This window comes from Nannospalax galili, unplaced genomic scaffold (assembly GCF_000622305.1).
Source record: "Nannospalax galili isolate Female #2095 unplaced genomic scaffold, S.galili_v1.0 scaffold335, whole genome shotgun sequence".
In the NCBI taxonomy this organism is placed as follows: domain Eukaryota; kingdom Metazoa; phylum Chordata; class Mammalia; order Rodentia; family Spalacidae; genus Nannospalax; species Nannospalax galili.
In genome coordinates, this window is record NW_008337842.1 from 2663088 (window position 1) to 2682845 (window position 19758).

At 42.4% G+C, this 19758-nt stretch overlaps 3 protein-coding genes across 5 annotated transcripts in view; 2 read left to right on the forward strand and 1 right to left on the reverse strand.

Annotated features, from left to right (window-relative positions):
• Window positions 1-7929: 7929 nt before the first annotated feature.
• On the reverse strand, window positions 7930-13586 carry CUNH11orf1 (chromosome unknown C11orf1 homolog). Of its 2 annotated transcripts, none has more exons than XM_029563404.1 (4): window positions 13233-13586; window positions 8935-9165; window positions 8420-8486; window positions 7930-8227 (listed from the first exon to the last, which is right to left on the reverse strand). In XM_029563404.1, exons 1-4 carry the CDS (start codon window positions 13272-13274, stop codon window positions 8052-8054), a joined length of 516 nt encoding a protein of 171 aa, XP_029419264.1. In that variant the 5' UTR covers window positions 13275-13586; the 3' UTR covers window positions 7930-8051. The 2 variants fall into 2 exon arrangements, with proteins under 2 accessions (XP_029419264.1, XP_017653572.1); XM_017798083.2 differs by lacking the exon at window positions 13233-13586 and adding an exon at window positions 12117-12922.
• A 48-nt stretch (window positions 13587-13634) lies between these two features.
• Fdxacb1 (ferredoxin-fold anticodon binding domain containing 1) lies at window positions 13635-18316 on the forward strand. The gene is made up of 5 exons (XM_008832796.3): window positions 13635-13834; window positions 14118-14274; window positions 15807-16010; window positions 16165-16323; window positions 16776-18316. Exons 1-5 carry the CDS (start codon window positions 13663-13665, stop codon window positions 17953-17955), a joined length of 1872 nt encoding a protein of 623 aa, XP_008831018.1. The 5' UTR covers window positions 13635-13662; the 3' UTR covers window positions 17956-18316.
• Window positions 18317-19483: 1167 nt separating this feature from the next.
• The window catches only part of Alg9 (ALG9 alpha-1,2-mannosyltransferase), a 101471-nt gene continuing 101196 nt past the window's right edge, over window positions 19484-19758 (forward strand). For both annotated transcript variants that reach the window (XM_008832797.3, XM_008832798.3), the window contains exon 1: window positions 19484-19724. In XM_008832797.3, coding sequence (XP_008831019.1) covers window positions 19594-19724 — 131 coding nt within the window. In that variant the 5' untranslated portion in view covers window positions 19484-19593. The remainder of the gene's footprint in view (window positions 19725-19758) is intronic.

Here is a 19758-nt window from a genome sequence, read left to right on the forward strand (position 1 = left end):
AGGGCATCTCTGAAATTAATTACATCACCAGGGAGACATGGTAACCTCAGTCTTACTTTACATTTTCCTGCTGATAAGCTTTGTCTTCAGCTTCTTCAGCTGACTCTCAAGGACAGTAAATAGGGCTCAGGTGATGATCACCAAATGAGCCTGCCAGGTGTAGTCCAGACTATTAAGCAAATGCCTTTTCAGATAAGACCGGGGAATATCCATCTCGCTTCCAAAACCAACCAAAACCCAAACATCTACAAAAACAAAACTCCCAAATCCAAAAGAATATCTCCCCCAAACCCAAACCCAACCATACTGTTCATTTCTTTTTTTTATTTGGGGGGGGGTCGAACAAAGCTTATGATTCATTTACTAAAAAACAGTCCTGCTATAGGTTACCTGGGAAAAATGTTTAGTAGTAACTCTTACCTCTTCTTCACTAGCTGTCAGCTGATTTCTGATTGCACACAAAGGTTAATCTTTTTAAAATGTATCTATAGCTGGGCGTGGTGGCGCATGCCTTTAAGCCCAGCACTTGGGAGGCAGAGGCAGGTGGATCTCTGTGAGTTCAAGGCCAGGCTGGTCTATGTAGCGAGTTCCAGACCAGCTGGGACTACAGGGAGTCCCTGTCTTTAAAAAATGTATTTAGATTATCATTATTGAGGAGAGAGAGAGAGAGAGAGAGAGAGAGAGAGAGCTAGCTAATTTGCAATTTGCATGTAGGAATCAGAGGATAACTTTCTTTCCATTGTGGGTTCTATGGATGGAACTTGAGTCATCTGGCTGGTGTGACAAGTGCTTTTACCCACTGAGCCATTGCAGTGGTTTGAATGAGAAATGTCCCTCATAGGCTCATGTATTTGAACACTTAGTGGTACTGTTTGAGGAGGTCATGGAACTTTCAGGCTGTGGAGCTGGATGGCAGGCTTTGAGAGTTTATACCCTTGCCCAGCTTCCAATATGAGCTCTCTGCTTCATGTTTGTGGTTGAGGATGTGATCTCAGCTTCCTGTTCCAGCTGCCTGCTGCCATGCTTGTTCTGCCATTACAGTTCCATAAGTCAGTTAAAATTTTTATTTTTATGTGTCTGAGTGTATTGCTTGCATGTATGTAAGTGTACCATGTTGTGCAGTGCCCTCAGAAGAAAGAAGTGGGCATCAGATCCCCGAGAACTGGAGTTATAGATGGTTGTTAGCCACCACGTGGCTGCTGGGATTCAAAGCCGGGTCTTCTGCAAGAGCAGCCAGTGTTCTTAACCACTGAGCCATCTCTCCAGCCCCCATAAGTCACTTTTGGTCATGGTGTTTTATCACAGCATCAAAAAGTAACTAATGCAGCCATCTTGCTGCTCCTCAGTGCTTAATCTTAATGTGAGAGCATTGCTTCACAAAGCATATCATTTGGGAAATAAATGTGTTTTTGAAATATCCTATAGCAAACAGTTGCTTAAGTTTTCCATGTCACAGAAGAATGGAGCTAGGATCATGTAAGTTCCAAATCTATACAGGTTCAAAGTACTTTCTCTTTAAAAACAACTCCCTAATAATCTGAAATGTTCTAAACCTACTCAGAAATGACTTTTCTCCAAATTTATAGCCAATTTTTGTCACTATGTAGCCAATACTGTTGGCCACATAAGGATGCTATTATTCCCTTTCAATCTTGCTAACGGCACCTCAGGTTTGTTTCAATATCCACTATACTCTTCCTGGTCAAATGTGCCAGGTAAGAGACACTAAGTTTCAGCCACAGGTAGTCCAAATAAAGCAGAGAATTTCCCTTCCTCTGTAGCTTGTCATGAAAGCGATATGACCCAATTGTGACAAAAGGGAAAGTAAAGTGATCCGCTTGAAATGCTTCTAGAAACCATTTTTTATTATTTTTAAAAAATTTTAGGAGAAGCATTTCATTACAGCTTTAACATATTCAAATAACAATTTCCAGAGCAAAGATACATCTCTTTCAAAAGTGGCTATAAAATTTTTAGGTTCACAGTTGAATTAATACAGTTATTTAACTCAGTATAAACCCTGTAAGACATAAAATTGAATGAGTTTTTAACCTTTAAAAAAGATTTCCATTTCATTTTAAAATATACTGTTTCTTGCAGAGACTCGTTTTTTTGCTAATAACACTTAGATGTTAGTGCATGCATCTCTAATCTGTATTTATCTATAGAAACGATGTTTAAACTAAGAAAAGAATGGCTAGGGGCTAGTTCAGTGCTAAGAGTTCTTGTTTAACATGTACGATGCCCTAGTTTCCTTCCCCAACACTGAAAAAAATGAAAACAGTACACTAAGAAAAAGTTGAGATGAAAGGGATATACAGGAGCAGAGAGGGAGAGAGAGAGAGAGAGAGAGAGAGAGAAGAGCAAGGGAGAGAGAGAGAAGAGAAAGGAGATACATTCAGAATATCTTCTCTTGGGACTCTATGAATACCTACAGAAGAAATCTTGGAGCTGGTTATTGACTTTACTTTTTGTCTCTGTGCATGTGTGTGTTCATGTTCATGTATGCAATTGCACATGCACATGTGTGCATGCATATGTATAAACAAGAGGTCAACACTATGTGTCTTTTGAAATCACTCTCCACCTTATTTTTATCTTGTGTCTGTGTGAACATGGGGATGTATATGCCATGATGCAAGTGTGATGATCAGAAGTCAACCTCAGGAGTTGCTCTTGCTTTCCATTTCATTTTTTCCCACTGTGTCAGGCTAGCTAGCCTTCTAGCTTCTGGGGATTCTCCTGTCTCTGCCTTCCATTTCCCTTAAGGACCTCTGAGGTAACAGACACATGTGCTACTGTGTTTGGCTTTACATGGGTTCTGGGTATTTGAACTCACATCTTCATGCTTGTGCGACAAATGCTTTATGCATTGTGTCATCTCCCCAGCCTCTACCTTATTTTTTTTTAAACATTCCATCTTTATTTTTTTGACAGGGTCTCCCTAGCCCCAGTCCACCTGGAACCCACTATGTAGACCAGGCTAGCCTTGATCTCACAGAGATCTGCCTGCCTCTGCTTCCTTAGTGCTGGGATTAAAGGCCTGTACCACCCCACCTGGCATTCCGTTTTTTTTTAAAGTTTAGTTTATGTGTATGGGTCTTTGCTTATACATATGTGTATGCAAACTCTTGCTTGCTTGGTGCCTATGGAAACCAGAAAGGGCATTGAATTCCCTGAAACTGGAGTTACAGATGGTAGTGAGCTGCCGTGTTGGTGTTGGGAGATAAAGCAAGGCTCTCTTCAAGAACAGTAAACACTCCTAACTGCTGAGGCATCTCTCCAGCCCTTCTCCCTACCTTTGTTTTTGAGATAGCATCTCTCACTGAATCTGAAGCCTCACAGATTTGGCTGGCTAGCAAGCCCAAGGGATTCTCTTTCTCCTCCTCCTCTCTAGTGCATGTTGCTGTAACCAGTTTTTTTAAATACTGGGAACCAAACTGGGCTTGGTGGCTCACAACTTTAATCCCAGCACTGGGGAGGCAGAGGCAGGTGGATCTCTTTGAGTTCAAGGCCAGCCTGGTCTACACTGTGAGTTCCAGGCCAGCTGGGGCTACAGGGAGATCCTGTCTGAAAAAAGACCAAAAAATTTAAAAAATACAAAATAAATACTGGGAACCAAACTTGGTGCATCGAGCACTTTACTGAATAAGCTATCTTCTCAGTCTCTTACTGATTTTTTTTAAAACAGTAGCATTGAGATACTATTCACATACTATTTCATTTGCTTGCTCAAACTTTTTATCGTCTTTTAAAAAAATATATCATCTTTAATATATTCACAGAACTGTACATTATCCTGAGAGTCAATTTTAGATTTCACTACTCAAAATTTTATACTCCTTAGTCATTGGTCTTCAATACCTTAACCCTCAGCCCTAGGCAACCTGTGTTTACCTTCCATTTGCACTGATTTGCCTAATTTGGATATTTCCTAATATGTGTGTATTGCCTGCATGTAGGTAAGTGCACCTGTGTCGTGCAATGCCCAAGGAGGTCAGAAGAGGGTGTAGGATCCCTTGGAACTGGAGTTACAGACAGTTGTTAGCTGCCATGTGGGTACTGGGATTCAAACCCGGGTCTTCTGCAAGAACAGCCAGTGTTCTTAACCGCTGAGCCATTTCTCCAGCCCCGTTTTTGTTTTGTTTTGTTTTGAATATTTTTTGGAACACCATACTTTCTATCCTTCATTAGTAGCTGGATTTTAGAGTGCTTCTATTCTTTGGATAGTATAAGATTTCTGCTATGAATATATAACTTTAGAACATAACTGTTTTCAGTTCTTTGGGGGAGAGTGGAATTGCTGGTCATATGGCAGGTCTACATTTAACTTTTTGAGGAACTTCCATATATTTTTCATAGAAGCTTGTTTGATCCCCAAGATCCACATGGTGGAGGAATGAACCGACTTTCGAAAGTTGTCCACTGACCTCTATACTTGTGCACACACATACACACAAAATAAATAAATGTAATAAAAAATTAAAGAAATTTGGAAGTATGTAAGCAGTATTGAGAGGTGCGGGAGTTGACAGTGTTACCTAGGATCAGTAAAAAGAGGGCAAAAGGACAAAGAGGAAGGGTTTACCAGAAAACTTAAGGGGTTGGCATAGGAAGATCAGCTCATAAAAGAGAGCTAGAATTAACCAGAGAATTGGGAGAAAACTGTTTGCCACAGTGTCGTAGAACCAAGGGGATGAGGCTCAAGAGGGAAGAGTGGCTAATCGAGCACAGGATAGAGTTCAGAATATAAAGGTCAAATAACACGGTCACTGAAGGACCCACTAGATTTGAGAAAACTACTTGCACAGTTTTTTATTATTTTATTATTTTTATTTTATGTGTATGTGTGTATTGTCTGCATGCAGGTAAGTGCATTCATGTTGTGCAATGCCTGCAGAGGACAGAAGAGGCTGCCAGATCCCCTGGAAGCTGGAGTTACAGACAGCTGTTAGCCACCATGTGGGTGCTGGGATTCAAACATGGGTCTTCTGCAAGAACAGCCAGTGTTCTTAACTGCTGAGCCATCTCTCCAGCCCCCTCTCACAGATAGTTTTAGGGGCATTGTGGGTCAAAGGAATAAACAAGAAACAGATTTCTTCACAAGAAAGAAAGGGAGCTTCCGTAAATTAATAAATAGTACATATAACAAGTCTGCTCCAAATATTATGCTTACTGAAGAAAATTGAAATACATTCCTTTTCATATCCTGAGCAAGGTGAGGATGCCCACTATCACCCTTAATATTTAACAGAGCACTAAAGTTTCTGACAACACCACATTAGACCAATGCCACATTAGGTGTTGTTACCAATGCCACATTAGGTGGAGATGAAACTGTCATTATTAGCAAAAGACATAATCATCTGCCAAAACAACCATAAAGGAATGAACTACTAAGGAAGAGAATTCAACAAGTCTGCTACTAAAATCCATGTACAGAATTCTGCTCTGGCTCTCTATTCCTGTTAAACTATCCCAAAAGTTAGCATCCTAAAATGACAACCATTCTACTAGAATTTACTTTTTCATAGCACAGGGATTAGCTGATTTATTCTTTAGTGTCCCAGGACACTAACAGATAGCACGACTTGGTGATATGCCAGTGATACACGCTCTAATCTGTAGGTCTCAAAGAGACAGTCTGGGAGGTAACAAAGTTTTTGAATTGAGTTTTAGAAGACAATATACTACACAGGTCTAGATATATCTAGCAATTGTCCTCTTGAACAAGGCAGAAAAGGGGAAATGAAGTTTAAACCTATTAAAATTAAGACTGCTGCCTCCCTATTATTCACCAACCCTTAGCTAGTCACAATTTCAGTACCTACCTGTTCCCCGCTTTACAAGATCTGTTTTAAACCAGTAGCTGACTACATCATTTTGAACCATTACCAACACCCTGGATCAGGTTGTTCTCCCTTGGTCTAGCAGGGTTAATATGCTCAGTTTTGTTTGATCAACAGATTTCCTGAGTGATATTTATGAAGGAGTTAGCAACTCTTTTTGTCTCTTCTTTTTGAAATCCCCTATTTTTAGATTTAAACAGAAATCATTATAGACAAAACTGTATTTCTGAGATATGCTCCAAAATAAACTCAAAAGAGAAAGCAGCTGAATATGGTGGTGCACACCTTTAATCCCAGCACTCAGGAGACAGGCAGGTGGATCACTGTGAGACTGAGGCCAGCCTGGTCTACATAGTAAGTTCCAGGCCATTTGGGTCTGCAGGGAGACCATGTGTCCAAAACAAACCAAAACACAACACAACAAAACAAAAAAACAAATCAAACCGAAAATAGATTGGCCATTTCACTGATGGTGCATAGTAGCCAATGCAGGTCATTGAGCTATCTATCTACCTTTGTTTACACTTTAAATTCTCTGTAATAATAAGAAAGTGGTATTTCTTTTCATAGTCCTTATTAGGGGGTATTGAGTACAGTCACAATATAATCACTCTATGACTATATCTACCAAGCTTATATTCAGATAGCACCTAGCAAAACATAACAAGTAAACTGTGCTGGATTTTCTAGTTTTGCCACTGATAAAAAGCAGACAAGACTGTTTATGTATTTGAAAGACACAGTTTTTTTAAAGACAGGCTTTCACTGTCATCTAGGCTGGCCTGGAATTCACTATATAGGCTCTAATGGTCTCAAACTCCCAGCAGTCCTCCTGCCTCAGCCTCCAGAGTGTTTTGATAAAGGTGTGAGTCACCAAGCTAGGCTTCGACCTACACCTTCCTACCTACTGCTGTCCTTTCCTTTCTCCTACCCTTTTCTTCTTTCCTTTTTTACTTTTTGACACAGGGTCTCACTATGTAGCCCTGGCCGGCCTGGAACTATGTAGACCAAGTTGGCCTCTAGTTAACAGCAATCTATTACGGGCGCGCGGGTTTCTCGGAACGCCAGCTGCTGGCTGGCGCCTGTCTCTCCCGCGCCACTGGGGCGGGTCCCGCGCACCGTGTTGCTGAGGCTCTCCAAGACTACTGGATGCTGGCAACTTTACTGATCGCTGCATCTCCAGGCGGGTTCTGTTCCAATCTACCGGGCACTCCCTCTGGGTTCGAGATCCGTCAGCCGCCGGGTCACCAGGGGAGGTACGGAAAGGTGAAAGCAGGGTCTTCGTGAGTCGTTGTTTACGAAGGGACAGCCCCCTCTGGAGAGATGCAGGATTCAATGATACAGCTTCAGACACAGCTTCCGACGCAACTCCGATTTATTAAGGGGAAACCAGGATATTTATACTGTGGGGGCAGTGGCAAAAGCCTTAGTTGATAGGTGCTTTTAGGATGCCCCATTTACATGTGGTGGTGGGCTTCCACCAGGCTGCCAGACATTGCCTGATTATCACACAGGAAAACCTGGCAGTTCCTATGCCAGAGGCCATGTATCTGTGACAGCTACTTCAAAGATGAGTCAGGAAGAGAGCAGGGGGGCGCCCTGCTGAGGAGTCCTTCCATTCGTGCCGAGCCGGCATGCGGCTATCTGGACATGGAAAGACTACAACCCAAAACAGCAGGAGTCCCCAACAATCTATCTGCCTCTGCCTCCCAAGTGCTGAGATTAAAGGTGTGTGTCACCATGTCTGTGGAAGAGTTTAAAATTATATTTTATGTGTAAGTATATTGCCTGCATAAAGGAAGGTGTACCATGTCATGCAGTGCTTGCAGAGGTCAGAAGAAAGCGTCAGATTCCCTATAACTGGAGTTACAGATGGTTGTTAGCCACTATATGTGTTCTGGGAATTGAATGCAGGCCGTCTGCAAGAGCAATCAGTGCTCTTAACCACTGTGCCATCTCTCCAGTTCCAAAAGGTTGCTTCTAATGTCTCTAGAACACCTCTAATTAGAACCAAGAATATATAATTAATTTAAAATTGATATTTAACTCTCGGCTAGAATAAACAAAAGAGAGGCTTTTCTGTATGTGTCTTCTGCTTTATTTATTTAGAAAGAAATCATGCCTCAGTGAGCTAAGTTTGAGTTCTGCTTAGAATGTGCTTTGTGCATTCTGTTCCAGAAAAATGAAGCTTCTTTTCCTCTCTTAGATTCCTGGACCCTGAAATTGGTCCACATTTGGATCACAGATACACACAGAAAGATGCCTGGCTTGAGGCTTTGAATAGCTATTTATATAAGTTGACTTTTCTGTGCATTTGTGTTGAGGAGGCTCCAGCTCAGGCTGATGTCCGGGGAACCAGTGAGGCTCATGCTTAAATCCTGAGGGAAGGAAAGACACATGGAAACAGTCAGCAGGAGTTTTAGTAACTGAGCTCATTCTTATTTCTTGTCAAAATTGAGAAGAGAGAAACTGTCCGCTTGTTTACACATTCATTTTGCTTTTGAGTTCCTTCTATCTACCAGGAACTGAGTTAGGTTCTGAGGCTGTAAGAAATAAACTAGTCCACCTACTATGAGTTGAAAGTGGCTTTTTGCTGTTATAGCTTGTAGCATATGTTGTTTCAAAGTAGTGTCCATACTGAAAAGAAAAATTAATAAATTAAGAATCCAAGCACCTATAGCTAATATCAGGAAATAAGGAACAACATAACATGAATTCTAATGTACTCTGTCATGTGAGATAGGCTAGGGGTCAATATGTTATTAGTCTACATCACCCTTTCCTAGCCATTGGATGTTTGGGAGAGAGTTAAAGGCAAGGCTCAGGTTGATGACAAGCCCAGAGGAGAAGACATCCTGGGTCAGAAGACATTCTTTCTGTAGATTAACAGGTGAAATACAAACAAATCAAGAGAAAAAGAGATCTACCTATCATGTGATCATTTACAGGCAATATTCACTTGATAGTCAAGTGGGATAAGGTGCTCCAGCTGAAGACTGATCTCCTCTAGTCACACTGAACCTCTTACATGGCCACTAGCATTTTTTCTAAGAAAAAGAAACAGCAGAAGAGAAAGTGAGATTACCTGGGAAGGTAAAGGTTTAGGTTTAACAATATTTTTGAGGTCGTATCTTTCCTGGTTCCAGTTGCCCATCAGTGTACAGTTTGAATATGAATTCTCATTAGTGGTGCATCTCCACCCATACTGAAAAAACTTGGATAGATTGTTCCAATCCGTCCGCACTTCACCACGACCATCTGCATAAATAAGGCTTCCATAATGTGGGTTTCTTAGGAAACAGATAAGGTTCTGTCTCTGGAAAAGGGCAAGAACAGAAAAGCTTACTGATGAAAGCAAAGAGCAGAAAAATCATCCTTTTCTACCTCTGCGTATTGGGCAAAGAATTAACAGAAGCATACCTTACTAATTCTCTAGGCTTTCTCCAAATATAATTTATGTTGTTTTGTTTCTTCCTCTTCAGGTCTATATATCCATTGACCTAACCTCTCAATCAGCAGTATTGGGTGACTATACAAATGCCACTGCCCACTCATGCTGGGTAAAGGCTTTCCAGTGCGCATACCCTCAGGTCAGCAACCCCTGTTATCTCGGTAAGTTCAATAAATTCATTGGTTCCCCAGTAAAACTTTAATCAAACATTGGCTTGACATTAGAACCTTAAAAGGGAATAAGCATCGCTTAGCATCCCCAGGAAAAGACAGAAAATTTATTAATGCTATTATGTCTCATAATTATTTTTTTAAAAAAGAAAATGAAAACATAAAAGATGTTAAAATGATATGGTAATGGAGATATTTTCCAAAATAGAAAAAATGAGAAAGCCTAAACAAGTGATGGAGGTCTATGTAAGTTTGTTATGATATATAAAGGATGAGACAAAAATAATATACACATAATCTTAAAATTTCTATGGTCAACTAGTTTAAGAAACAAATTATATATCTAGTCAAGGTTTATCTGAGAATATTTGGTTTTTTATCCAAGCCTTATCTACATAGCACATGATAATTAAAAGTACCAGACTGGTGGAGCTTTATTGGATGTTTAACAGCCATACTTTGAGGCCTACACTAATGTGGTCAGAGGGACTTAAAGGACAGTTTTTGCCATTTGTCCTCCAAGGTCAACTAAGTTCCAGGGGACCACAGAACATCTCTCAAAATGTCCTGTAACTGTGGTGAGTCACCTGTCCTCTTGTTCAGGGAGGCCATGGAGACTCCACCAGATGGACTTGAACGAGTGTCCAGTCTATAAAGAGGAGGATCAACTCAGAGGAAACATCTCATTCATGCTTCCAAATGAAGCCAGCCATGGTTGAGCAGGACCTTTGACTTATCTTCACATAGATGGAACTGGTAAAAGAAAGGATTCAGGAACGCCTCCCAAGCCCATGTGACCCCTAAGGAACAGATCCTCAAACGACCTTAAGTGTAAAAATAAATTGATTTATTTGGGCAATTTTTTGTTTTTCTTGTCTTTTTGAAGCAGGGTCTCCCTGTAGCCCCAGCTGTCCTGGAACTCACTATGTAGACCAGGCTGGCCTTGAACTCACAGAGATCTGCCTGCCTCTGCTTCCCAAGTGCTAGGACTACAGGCATGTGCCACCACGCCCGGCTTATTTGGGCAATTTTTTAAACACCCAAAAGGAAAGTGTAACCAAAAAGTAATCAGTCTATTTCTTTAAGAGTTCAAGGGATTATACTTCCCAGGCATTAGGCTTAAGTCTATATAAAGTTATTTAGACAATTATTTATCATTGATGATTTTGTTCCTAATCAGAAAGTGCTGTTCAGATGTAAGACTTCAAATCTTGGTCTCCAATACTGTAGTGCCCACCTGTAGCTAAGGGAGACAACCAGCTACTGTTCTAAAACGATGGATAAATTTGTTTTCTCCCCATACCTAGAAGACTTTGAGAGGAAACTGACACTGATTCTAACCACTCCAACAGCTATCAAAATACCTGAAAGCAGATACTGAATCCATCACTTTAGAGTCCAACCTTGGAAGACAAAAGAAAAATGAGGAGGAACCCAATAAAGGGATGCTTTTGGAAGCTCTCGTCAAGAAATTTCAGGGGACTCTGGTACGAACATTTGAAATTTGCCCTGTTCTGACTTTTTTCTGGTTCCCTGTCTAGAATTTGTAATGTCAACTACTCTTGCTTTTACTTCTCTTTCACATTCCCTATTCACCAGTCAAGGGATTTCTTTTCTCCTTATAGCTAAGAGTTATGCAATTTGGGAGTTTTTTAGATAGACCTGCTGAAGGGGTACCCCCAAATTACTTCACCCTGAGCCCCTGTTCAGGATAGAAAAAGCCAGAGAACTCTGCATCTTGATTCCCTATTGGCAATTTGGGTAACTTCTTAGAGAATGGCGCAATAAGAATAGAAAGTAGGAATTGGCTGGGCAGTTAGGGTAAAAAGACCCCAAAGAAATGTAGCCAGTTTCTTGGCCAAAAGTCACAATGTCCTTTGGCCTCTTAGCAACATACTCTATTCCAAAGGCCAAAAATGTTGAAAAGTATTTGGGAGATTTTAGGGTTACCTATTCAGAGGAGGGGAATGTTAGAGTAGCCAAAAGCCCCATAAAAATAAATTAATCAAAGAAGAAGAGTACATGAAGTTATCAGAAAAAAGTGATGGGGAGATATGGGAGGAGTTAGAGGGGAGGGAGTGGACATGGATTTGATCAAAACACCTTATATGCATGTATGAAATTCTCAATAAATTATTTATTTTTAAAAAACAAAACAATTGTCACTGCCCTCCATCCTTTCAAAGGGCAGACAAAACTTTCAATATCCCTAATACCATATGAAGAACTAGCTAAATGTTCAGGTAATTTCAAGATGTAGGATTTGGCCGACTAACGGTATTACTACAAAGAGAATGAGAATTGAGAGTCTAATAACTAAACACGATCAATGATTAATGATAATTTCCGTCTTTTTTTGGCCTAGCTCAAATAAGTTAACTCTCTCTCTCTCACCTTACATACAACTTTTCCTTTACATCTTTCTGACATAAGTTCATGTACACTTAATATCTACTGAATTCTATGCCCGTTCAGGACAGAATCTGAGGTTTTTTTTTTAATACCCTCTTGCTTACCCTCTCCCTTTCTATGCACCAGATGATCAATATCTGAGTTTCATAATTTGGGGAAGGAGTCAAAAGCCTAATCTTTGTTGTTGTTGTTATGAAATAAGTCTGGTCCCAGGTCTTAGGAGCAAGGTGATACCTGTAATGACGAGTAACTTGATGGTGAATAAAAGAACTTGCTTGAACATTTCAGAGGAGAGTGACTGTAGTCCCTATAAAACTGTTCCATGTTTATGAAAGATGTCACCAGACCCGATCTTGTCAGTTTTCCAGATCACCACAGATACATCACCACAATTTGAGAGACACAACCTAGTTGCCTTTTTATAGGCAGAGTCAAAGTCAATAATGCAGCAATGAAGAATGGACAGTGAGGACAGCCCTCACATCATGTGCCTTTGTGAAGATACATGCATGCATGTGCTGATGTCACCAAAGAGCATGATAACTAGAGCTGGACCCACAAAGCCTGGCAGGCCCAGTGTTGAGAGGTGATGCTGTCCCTAGAGCTAGGATGACAGGCTTCACCATCCACCCCTGTTGTTGAGACAGAAGCCCAGGGCTGATCTTTGGCTTTTCTTTTGGCATTCACTAAGTCTTTCTGATTTCTGAATCAGTCCACTACTCTTCATCTTCAGTACAATTCAGATCACCATTGGCTTTTGCCTGTATCCTGCATTAGTTTCCTGATCTCGTCATCAACCTTGTTCTTATGGGAAAGTTTTTCAAAACAAAAAAATTGAGTCATCAACCTGTTTTAAATCTTAGTGGCTTTCTATAATCTCATAAGGCTTAGGCTGTTAAATGACGCCATATGACCTGGCCTGGCTTTTAACTCCAGTCTCACCTGCTGCCCATCCTCCCCCCAAACTGTTTCAGCCAGCCAAACTTAACCAGTTTCTGCACCACACTTTTGTATACTTTGTTCCTTCTGCAGCTCCAACCTTTTATACCTAGATAAAATGAACTACCCCTCCTCTCTTTAGCTTTCAGCTCAGGCTCACGTCAGGGCTTCTTTACACTTTGGTAAGTTTTCCCCCTGTGTGCTTCATTAATAACATCCTGAATTCTTTCACTTGGTGAGTACATACCCCATTACAGCAGAGTTGTGTTTTCAAATGTGTACATTTGCCATTAGACCGCAAGCAGGCATATTCATATGTCTAGATATAAAGTTATATATTCATACATCTAACTGCCCTCACAGATGCCCTGGCACATATTAGGCATTCTTGAAAATAGGCTATACAAGCACCTGGAGACGTGTTGAGCAGCTAAAACAAGAGGAAGCAGCCATTTCAGAACAGTCTGTGCCTACAACACGCAGGACCAGAGTCCAGGCTCTCCAGAGCTTCAGCCCCACCTGGCTTTCACTCAACACTCTCCTCCCCCTCAGGGACTGTGAACTCAAGCAGGTGTGGCCAGGACGCTCAGGGCCGTCCTTGGACTAAAGAGCAAACGATCCTTCCAAGGGGTGCAAAGGCGAGGGGACAAGATGGGTGTTCCATTTCACAATCACGCTGGTCGGCCATTAGGTGTGTCTACCGGGTTTGTCAAGGCAACGGCGCGCTATTGATGCGTCATCTACCAGTGTCAGGTGGAGAAGGGGCAGTCTGACAAGGGCGAAGGAAGTGACGTAATAAACGCGCACCAAAGAGAGCGCCCGCGGGGAGCCGGAGAACGCTATGGCTCCTCGGCGCCTCCTGTTGGTCGGGGAAGGGAATTTCTCCTTCGCCGCCGCTCTGAGCGATACCCTGGATTCCAGCGCTAGTCTGATCGCCACCAGCCTGCAGCACCCAGCCGACTTGGCTGGGGATCCGGTAGCCCTGGAGAACCTACGGCGCCTGCGCCAGCGAGGTAGCGAACCCCGCCCCTCCGGCGACCCCGCCCCTCCGGCGACCCCGCCCCTCCGGCGGCGCCCCCGCCCCTCCGGCGCCCCCGCCCCTCCGGCGACCCCGCCCCTCCGGCGTGGGGGTGACTCCTGTGGGGAGTGCTCTTGTCCTACATCACTCCGGGGAGAGTGCTGTCTGCCGAGACCTGAGCTGGTTTGCACCGTTCAGGTTGTTGGTTTTTCCTCCTGCTAGTTTCCAGATCTTAAGACATCCAATCTGTATTGCCCACCTTCAAATTTCTTTGCCAGGTTCGGAGGTACGTTTCGGCGTGGATTGCACCCGACTGGCACATGCCTTTGAACCACACGACAGGGAGTTTAATCGGATTTATTTCAATTTTCCGCACTGTGGACGCAAAGCTGGAGTAGCTAGGAACAGGGAACTGCTTGCCAAGTTTTTCCAGAGGTGAGGAAAGGAGAGCCCTTCCAAAGAGTGTTTTCAGATGTCCAGAACCTAGTTGTCGCACGTAAACACTGCAGTTGGAGAAATAAGGCAGGTTTGCCTAAGTTGTTAGGACATGCTTGGAAAAAACATAAAAGCACAAGAGGAACCCACAGTCTCCTTGCAAAGGGAGACATCTAACCCTGGATGTTAAAGTACAAGTAGTGAAGCTGGGTGTGGTGGTGCACACCTGTAGTGCCAGCACTTGTGAGGCAGAGGCAGGCAGATCTCTGTGAGTTCAAGACCAGCCTGGTCTACATAGTGAGTTCCAGGCCAGCTGGGGCTACAGGGAGACCCTGTTTTAAAAAAGACAAAAACAAATAGTAGACTCTTGTGAGGCAAAAGGCAAGACTGTTTTTAAGTATAGCTTTTGATTGATTGATTGATTGATTGATTGATTGATTGATTGATTGATTGATGGAGTATGGGTATGGATGTGGAGGTCAGAGGACAACTTGCGGTCAGTTCTGTCCTTCCACTGTGGAGCCGGGAATAGAAGTTAGACTGCCAGGCTTGGTAACAAGCATCTTTACAAAGTGAGCCATTTCATCAGCCCCAAGATGGTTTTTAAAATGCCACCCAGTAAGAGCCAGTGTAGTTTGATGACTAAAGAGCATGGATTTAAATCTGGGCTCACCACTGAGTAGTTAAGACTGTTTCCCCACCTATAAACTGAGGATACTAAGAGTAGCTGCTTTGGGGCTAGAGAGATGGCTCAGTGGTTAAGATTGCTGGCTGTTCTTGCAGAGGACCTAGGTTCGATTCCCAGCACCACATGGTGGCTAACAGCCATCTGTAACCCCAGTTCCAGGTGAATCTGATGCCCTCTTCTGACCTCCATGGGCATTGCATAACACGGGTGCATTTACATACATGCAGGCAATACACTCATATCTATGAAATAAAAATAATAAAATATTAAAAGATTGACCTTTTTAAAAAAAAGAGTAGCTGCTTCATAAAATGGTTGTGAATTTAAAACAGTGCTTTCCACTAGTTTACCAAACCACGAGGTATTGAGGCCTCTATTAGGTTAGAGCTGTCAAGAAACCTTTAGCAAAGGCAGTATTTAGGTAGTTGAAGTATAGATTTATTTAATTTTTGGTGGTGGTGATTAAAGCCAGGCTCTCAGGTGTGAGCTTTAACCATGGAGCTATAACCCAGCCCTGAACATTTGGATAGACAGAAGGCTGATTTTGATAGGCAGAAGGTGGTCAAAAAAATTTTTTTAATGTAGAGAAAACACCCAAAAAGTGAATTATATATAGGAACTTTGTGGACATTGGCTTTTCTGTGACATGGAAGAAGAGCACAGAGGCAAACCAGTTGACCACTGTTATGGGGCACAACTAAACTTTGTATATCTGAGGTTTGATAGACCATTGCAGGTAGAATCGAATTTTAATTATTTCACAGCTAAACCAGGTGCATATTGTTGCTTCCTATGGACACTTCGTTTTGCTACTGATAAATCCCTGGTGTTTTTCCTCTGTAAGCTGTGCAGATGTTCTTGCAAAGGAAGGAGAAGTCCATGTGGCACTGTGTAGAGGACAAGGTGGAACTCCTGCTGATATACCCCAGAGAGAGTGGCAGAACAGTTGGCAAGTGGTTGCCATGGCAGCTCTAGGAGGGTTCATTTTAAGTGATGTGCATCCCTTCAGCTGTGAGGCTGTGCCGGGATACAAGTGTACAGGCTATAGGTAAGTAATAAGTAGGCCTAGACCTTCTTTTTCATCTCTCCCATGAAGCATTTAAAAAAAATTCAAAAGAAAGCTTTCCCCTACAAATGTCCCAATTTCATTTCTACAAATACTTGTTTTGTTTACTAATGGTGGCTTTCATTTGTTTAACCAGGAGTCAGGCTCAGTCCTTTCATGTGGAAGGTGCTTTGAACCATATCTTCACCCAGAGCTTGCCCTTTGAAGGGTCTCAGCCCAGAACATTCAGAATCAGACTGGGAGACCAGTGGTTTTCCTTTACAGAACCAGAAGCACTTGCAGGAAAGTTGAACAGGTAATCTTTCATTTTGTTGGAAGTCCCTTCTGTCTCTAGGTGTACCATGATTGTCTTAATGGTGACCATATTTTGAGTGGATGGCACATAAGTTGTTAATGCTGCTGATGCTGCGAATATTTGTCAGGCTCATATATTGTAGGACAGTGGCTGCTAGAATTCTGGAATATGCACTGGTTCTCCAGCACTGAGGAAATAGTTCAGTGGTAGAGTAACTTGCCTAGCATACACATGGCCTTGGATTTACTCCCAACATTGCCAGCAAAACCAAACCAAACCAAAAAATTGTACTTGATATCTTCCCATATGACAAATAATTTCATTGTTTCTTTTCAGAATCAATTAAGGATAATTGTTTTCTATATAACCACAAACAGTTTTAATTCTAAGAATTTAATTTTAATTCTTAAATTATTATTTTAAGTGAAAAGTTACTTTGTGTGTTTAAACAGGGGGTTCCTCGAAGCACCTTCCCACCATCCTATCAAAACCATAAATGAGAAACTCATTGATGAATTGGGCAGAGCTTTCCCTCTAAAAAGGCTGAAGTGTTCCTTCCCTTTGTTGGTTCAGGGGAGCACCAGTGTTCTTCCTCCTGGGATCTGTGACAAGCTGTCTGTCTTTTGGATTAGTCTCCATGAAGATAACTCATATTCGGAGTCCCTGACTCCTGGAATAACACAAGATATGGAAGGCACTCTCGTGTCATTTTCAGAACTTAATCTTCCTGGGAGTCCTAGAAGAGATGACAACGAAGCAGCTCAGGACAGACTCTATGGACAGGCCAAGGTCTGCCTTAGACCTTCTCTTCTAGTATATGGTCAAACTGTCATTCAAGCACCAGACTTCCTCCCAGATTCCCTGCACGTTCTCAGTGGACCTGTCTTTCGGAAGTGCCACATTTTGCCTTTCACAGTGCCAGCATTTCATGAGACTTTATTTATTCTTGGATTTAATAAAAATATGAAGAGCAGCCACCTTGAATCACTGCTGGATCACCTGACAGGCATTCTAGATAACCTCCTCACTCAGACAGTGCCAGGAGGCGCCAACATGAGCATATCAGTGGAATTTGTCCTTCAACCGAATGGGGAGGATTACATAATTCATGTGAAGCCTCATAATTTTGGCCCAGGTTGTACCAAAGATCTGATTATTGGGTCTGTTGTCACATCTGCTACAAATATTACACATAAAGACCAATGTTTTCTGTTTGTATCTATAAACTTGGACTTATTAGCCATGCTTGTCTGGGATATTTCTGATTGGAGAATATTGTGGACTTTTGATAACCGTTTCCTGAAAAACTTTGTCCCCAGGAAAATAGAACGCTTCAAAAGCTATTCGCTGTATCCTCCACACTATATCCATGATATTAGTTTTTGGTTACATGAAAAGAAAGGATTTGATGAACTAGAGTTTCACACTGTAGCCCGAGCAGTATCTCAGGAAACTATTATTTCCATACAATTCCTTGGTCGTTTTCAGCATCCAAAGACTGAACAGGTCAGTCTCTGCTATAGATTGATCTACCAGACTTGTGATAAGGCGCTCAGCAAGCAGCAGGCTGCATCAATGCAATCCCGGTTTAGAAAAGAGATTCAGCAGCGACTACATGTTATACTTCGATAGTTTAGTAAAGGTATTTCTACATATGATCTTTTGTTTGTGGATGAAAAAAAGCTTGTAACCAGTATTCCCTTCTGAAGGCCCTCTCTCTCCATTCCCCCTCCCTCCTGTCCTCTCTCTCCATCCCCCCTCCCTCCTGCTCTCTCTCTCTCTCTCTCTCTCTCTCTCTCTCTCTCTCTCTCTCTCTCTCCTGTGTGTAAGATCTTTTTCTATGTGACTCCAGGAGTGTTGCTTGACCCTAAAGATACCCATGACTATCATTTAAACTTAAGGACTGTAATGTTTTGACTCTTGTAGTAATACAGTATTTTGGTCCTGAATGATGACCAAAACAACAAACAAAACATCTTTTGACTTCAGATATTCTGCCTCATTAAATATATTTATAAATATATTTTCCGTTCTTTACCTCTCACTGAATTTATGGGAATGGTTTTTGGAGTTAAACATTTGTTAGCTTGTAAATTGCAAGTGTTCTATATTTGGTATTGTAATTATGATGCTGCTGTTTTTTTTCCCCTATAGTAAACTATTACAGACACAAAACTCACAAGTATCAGATGTAGGGTTCACATTTGGGTCTCTCTGACCCCAAAGCCATACTCTATGTCTTCTTAGCTTTCATCAAAGGGAAATGGTTTCGTGAATTTTATTTAAGGTGGATATTTGAACTTGGTAACTAAGGACTACGTATGGAAACTGAGTAATATGACCAATCACCATTTTTAGTACTTGGGAAGTAAAATTATAACCTTTTGGGATCTTGTCAAGTTCAGTGCTTCTTCTATAAACTTGGGCCAGTTACTGTACAGAGTTCCACAGGTGGGTGAAGCTCTGTGATTGGGGGGAGGACTGCGTGTTAGGATTAGGTGAATGATCACTGAGAGTTTGCCTGTGTGAAAACGCCTGTCAAACCAAGGGCTTTTTCGATGTGGGGAGAGTAGCACGGGTTTGTAATCCATCCTCAGTAGGAATGTAGCTCCATTTACTAGATAAGCAACTTTGGACCCTAGTTTCCTTATCAATAAAAAACAAGGTAGTTTTGAGAATTAACAACAATATGTAAAATGCCTCCTATAATGCTGTCGTTGTGATGCTAGTGATGATGTCTGGCTGAATTTGCTGCGTAGTATTTCAGCTTTCACTTGGCAGTCTATGTTCTGGGTTTACCAGTGTGTCTTTTGAAGCAGTTATTGAGCTGTTGGCTGTCTGTCATTCTCACCAAGATCCAGAGGGCAAGGTGTTGAGGTAACCTTTTAGAGACCTCCCCTTCGATAGGCAGCTGTAACTGAACCGTACACTACACTCCGTATTCTTGCTTTCATTTAAATGGAGAAGCTGAGGGGCAGTTCTTGTTGACAGGTGTAGCGCGGAGAAGTGGAGGAAGCGAATTAATGGAAGGAAGGAACGCCCAGAGCTAGTAGGTGGGAGGGACAAGCCTCTACGGAGTAACCACGTGTCAAGCTCCAGTTCTTCGCCGCTAGGGGCCTCTGCTCCAATTGGTCCGGTAATACTAATTTAGTCTTTTCTGCGCATGTCAAAGCTTTTGTCCCTCGGCGGACACCGTTTCCCAGCCGAGCAATGTCTGCGCGCTCGCAGACTTCGTAGCGTGCTGAGCTCTCTCTTCACCGGACGCTTGCCATGGCGAGCCGAGGGGTTCGGCAGCGTCTGAGGGGCGGCGGCGGCGGCGGCGGGGACCCAGGCCCCGCCGTGGAGAAGCTGCGGAAGTTGCAGGGCGTCCGGGAGGCGGGCGGAGCGAAGCCGCGGCCCGAGTACGTGTGCGGGCGCGGCGGGGGCGTGGCCGGC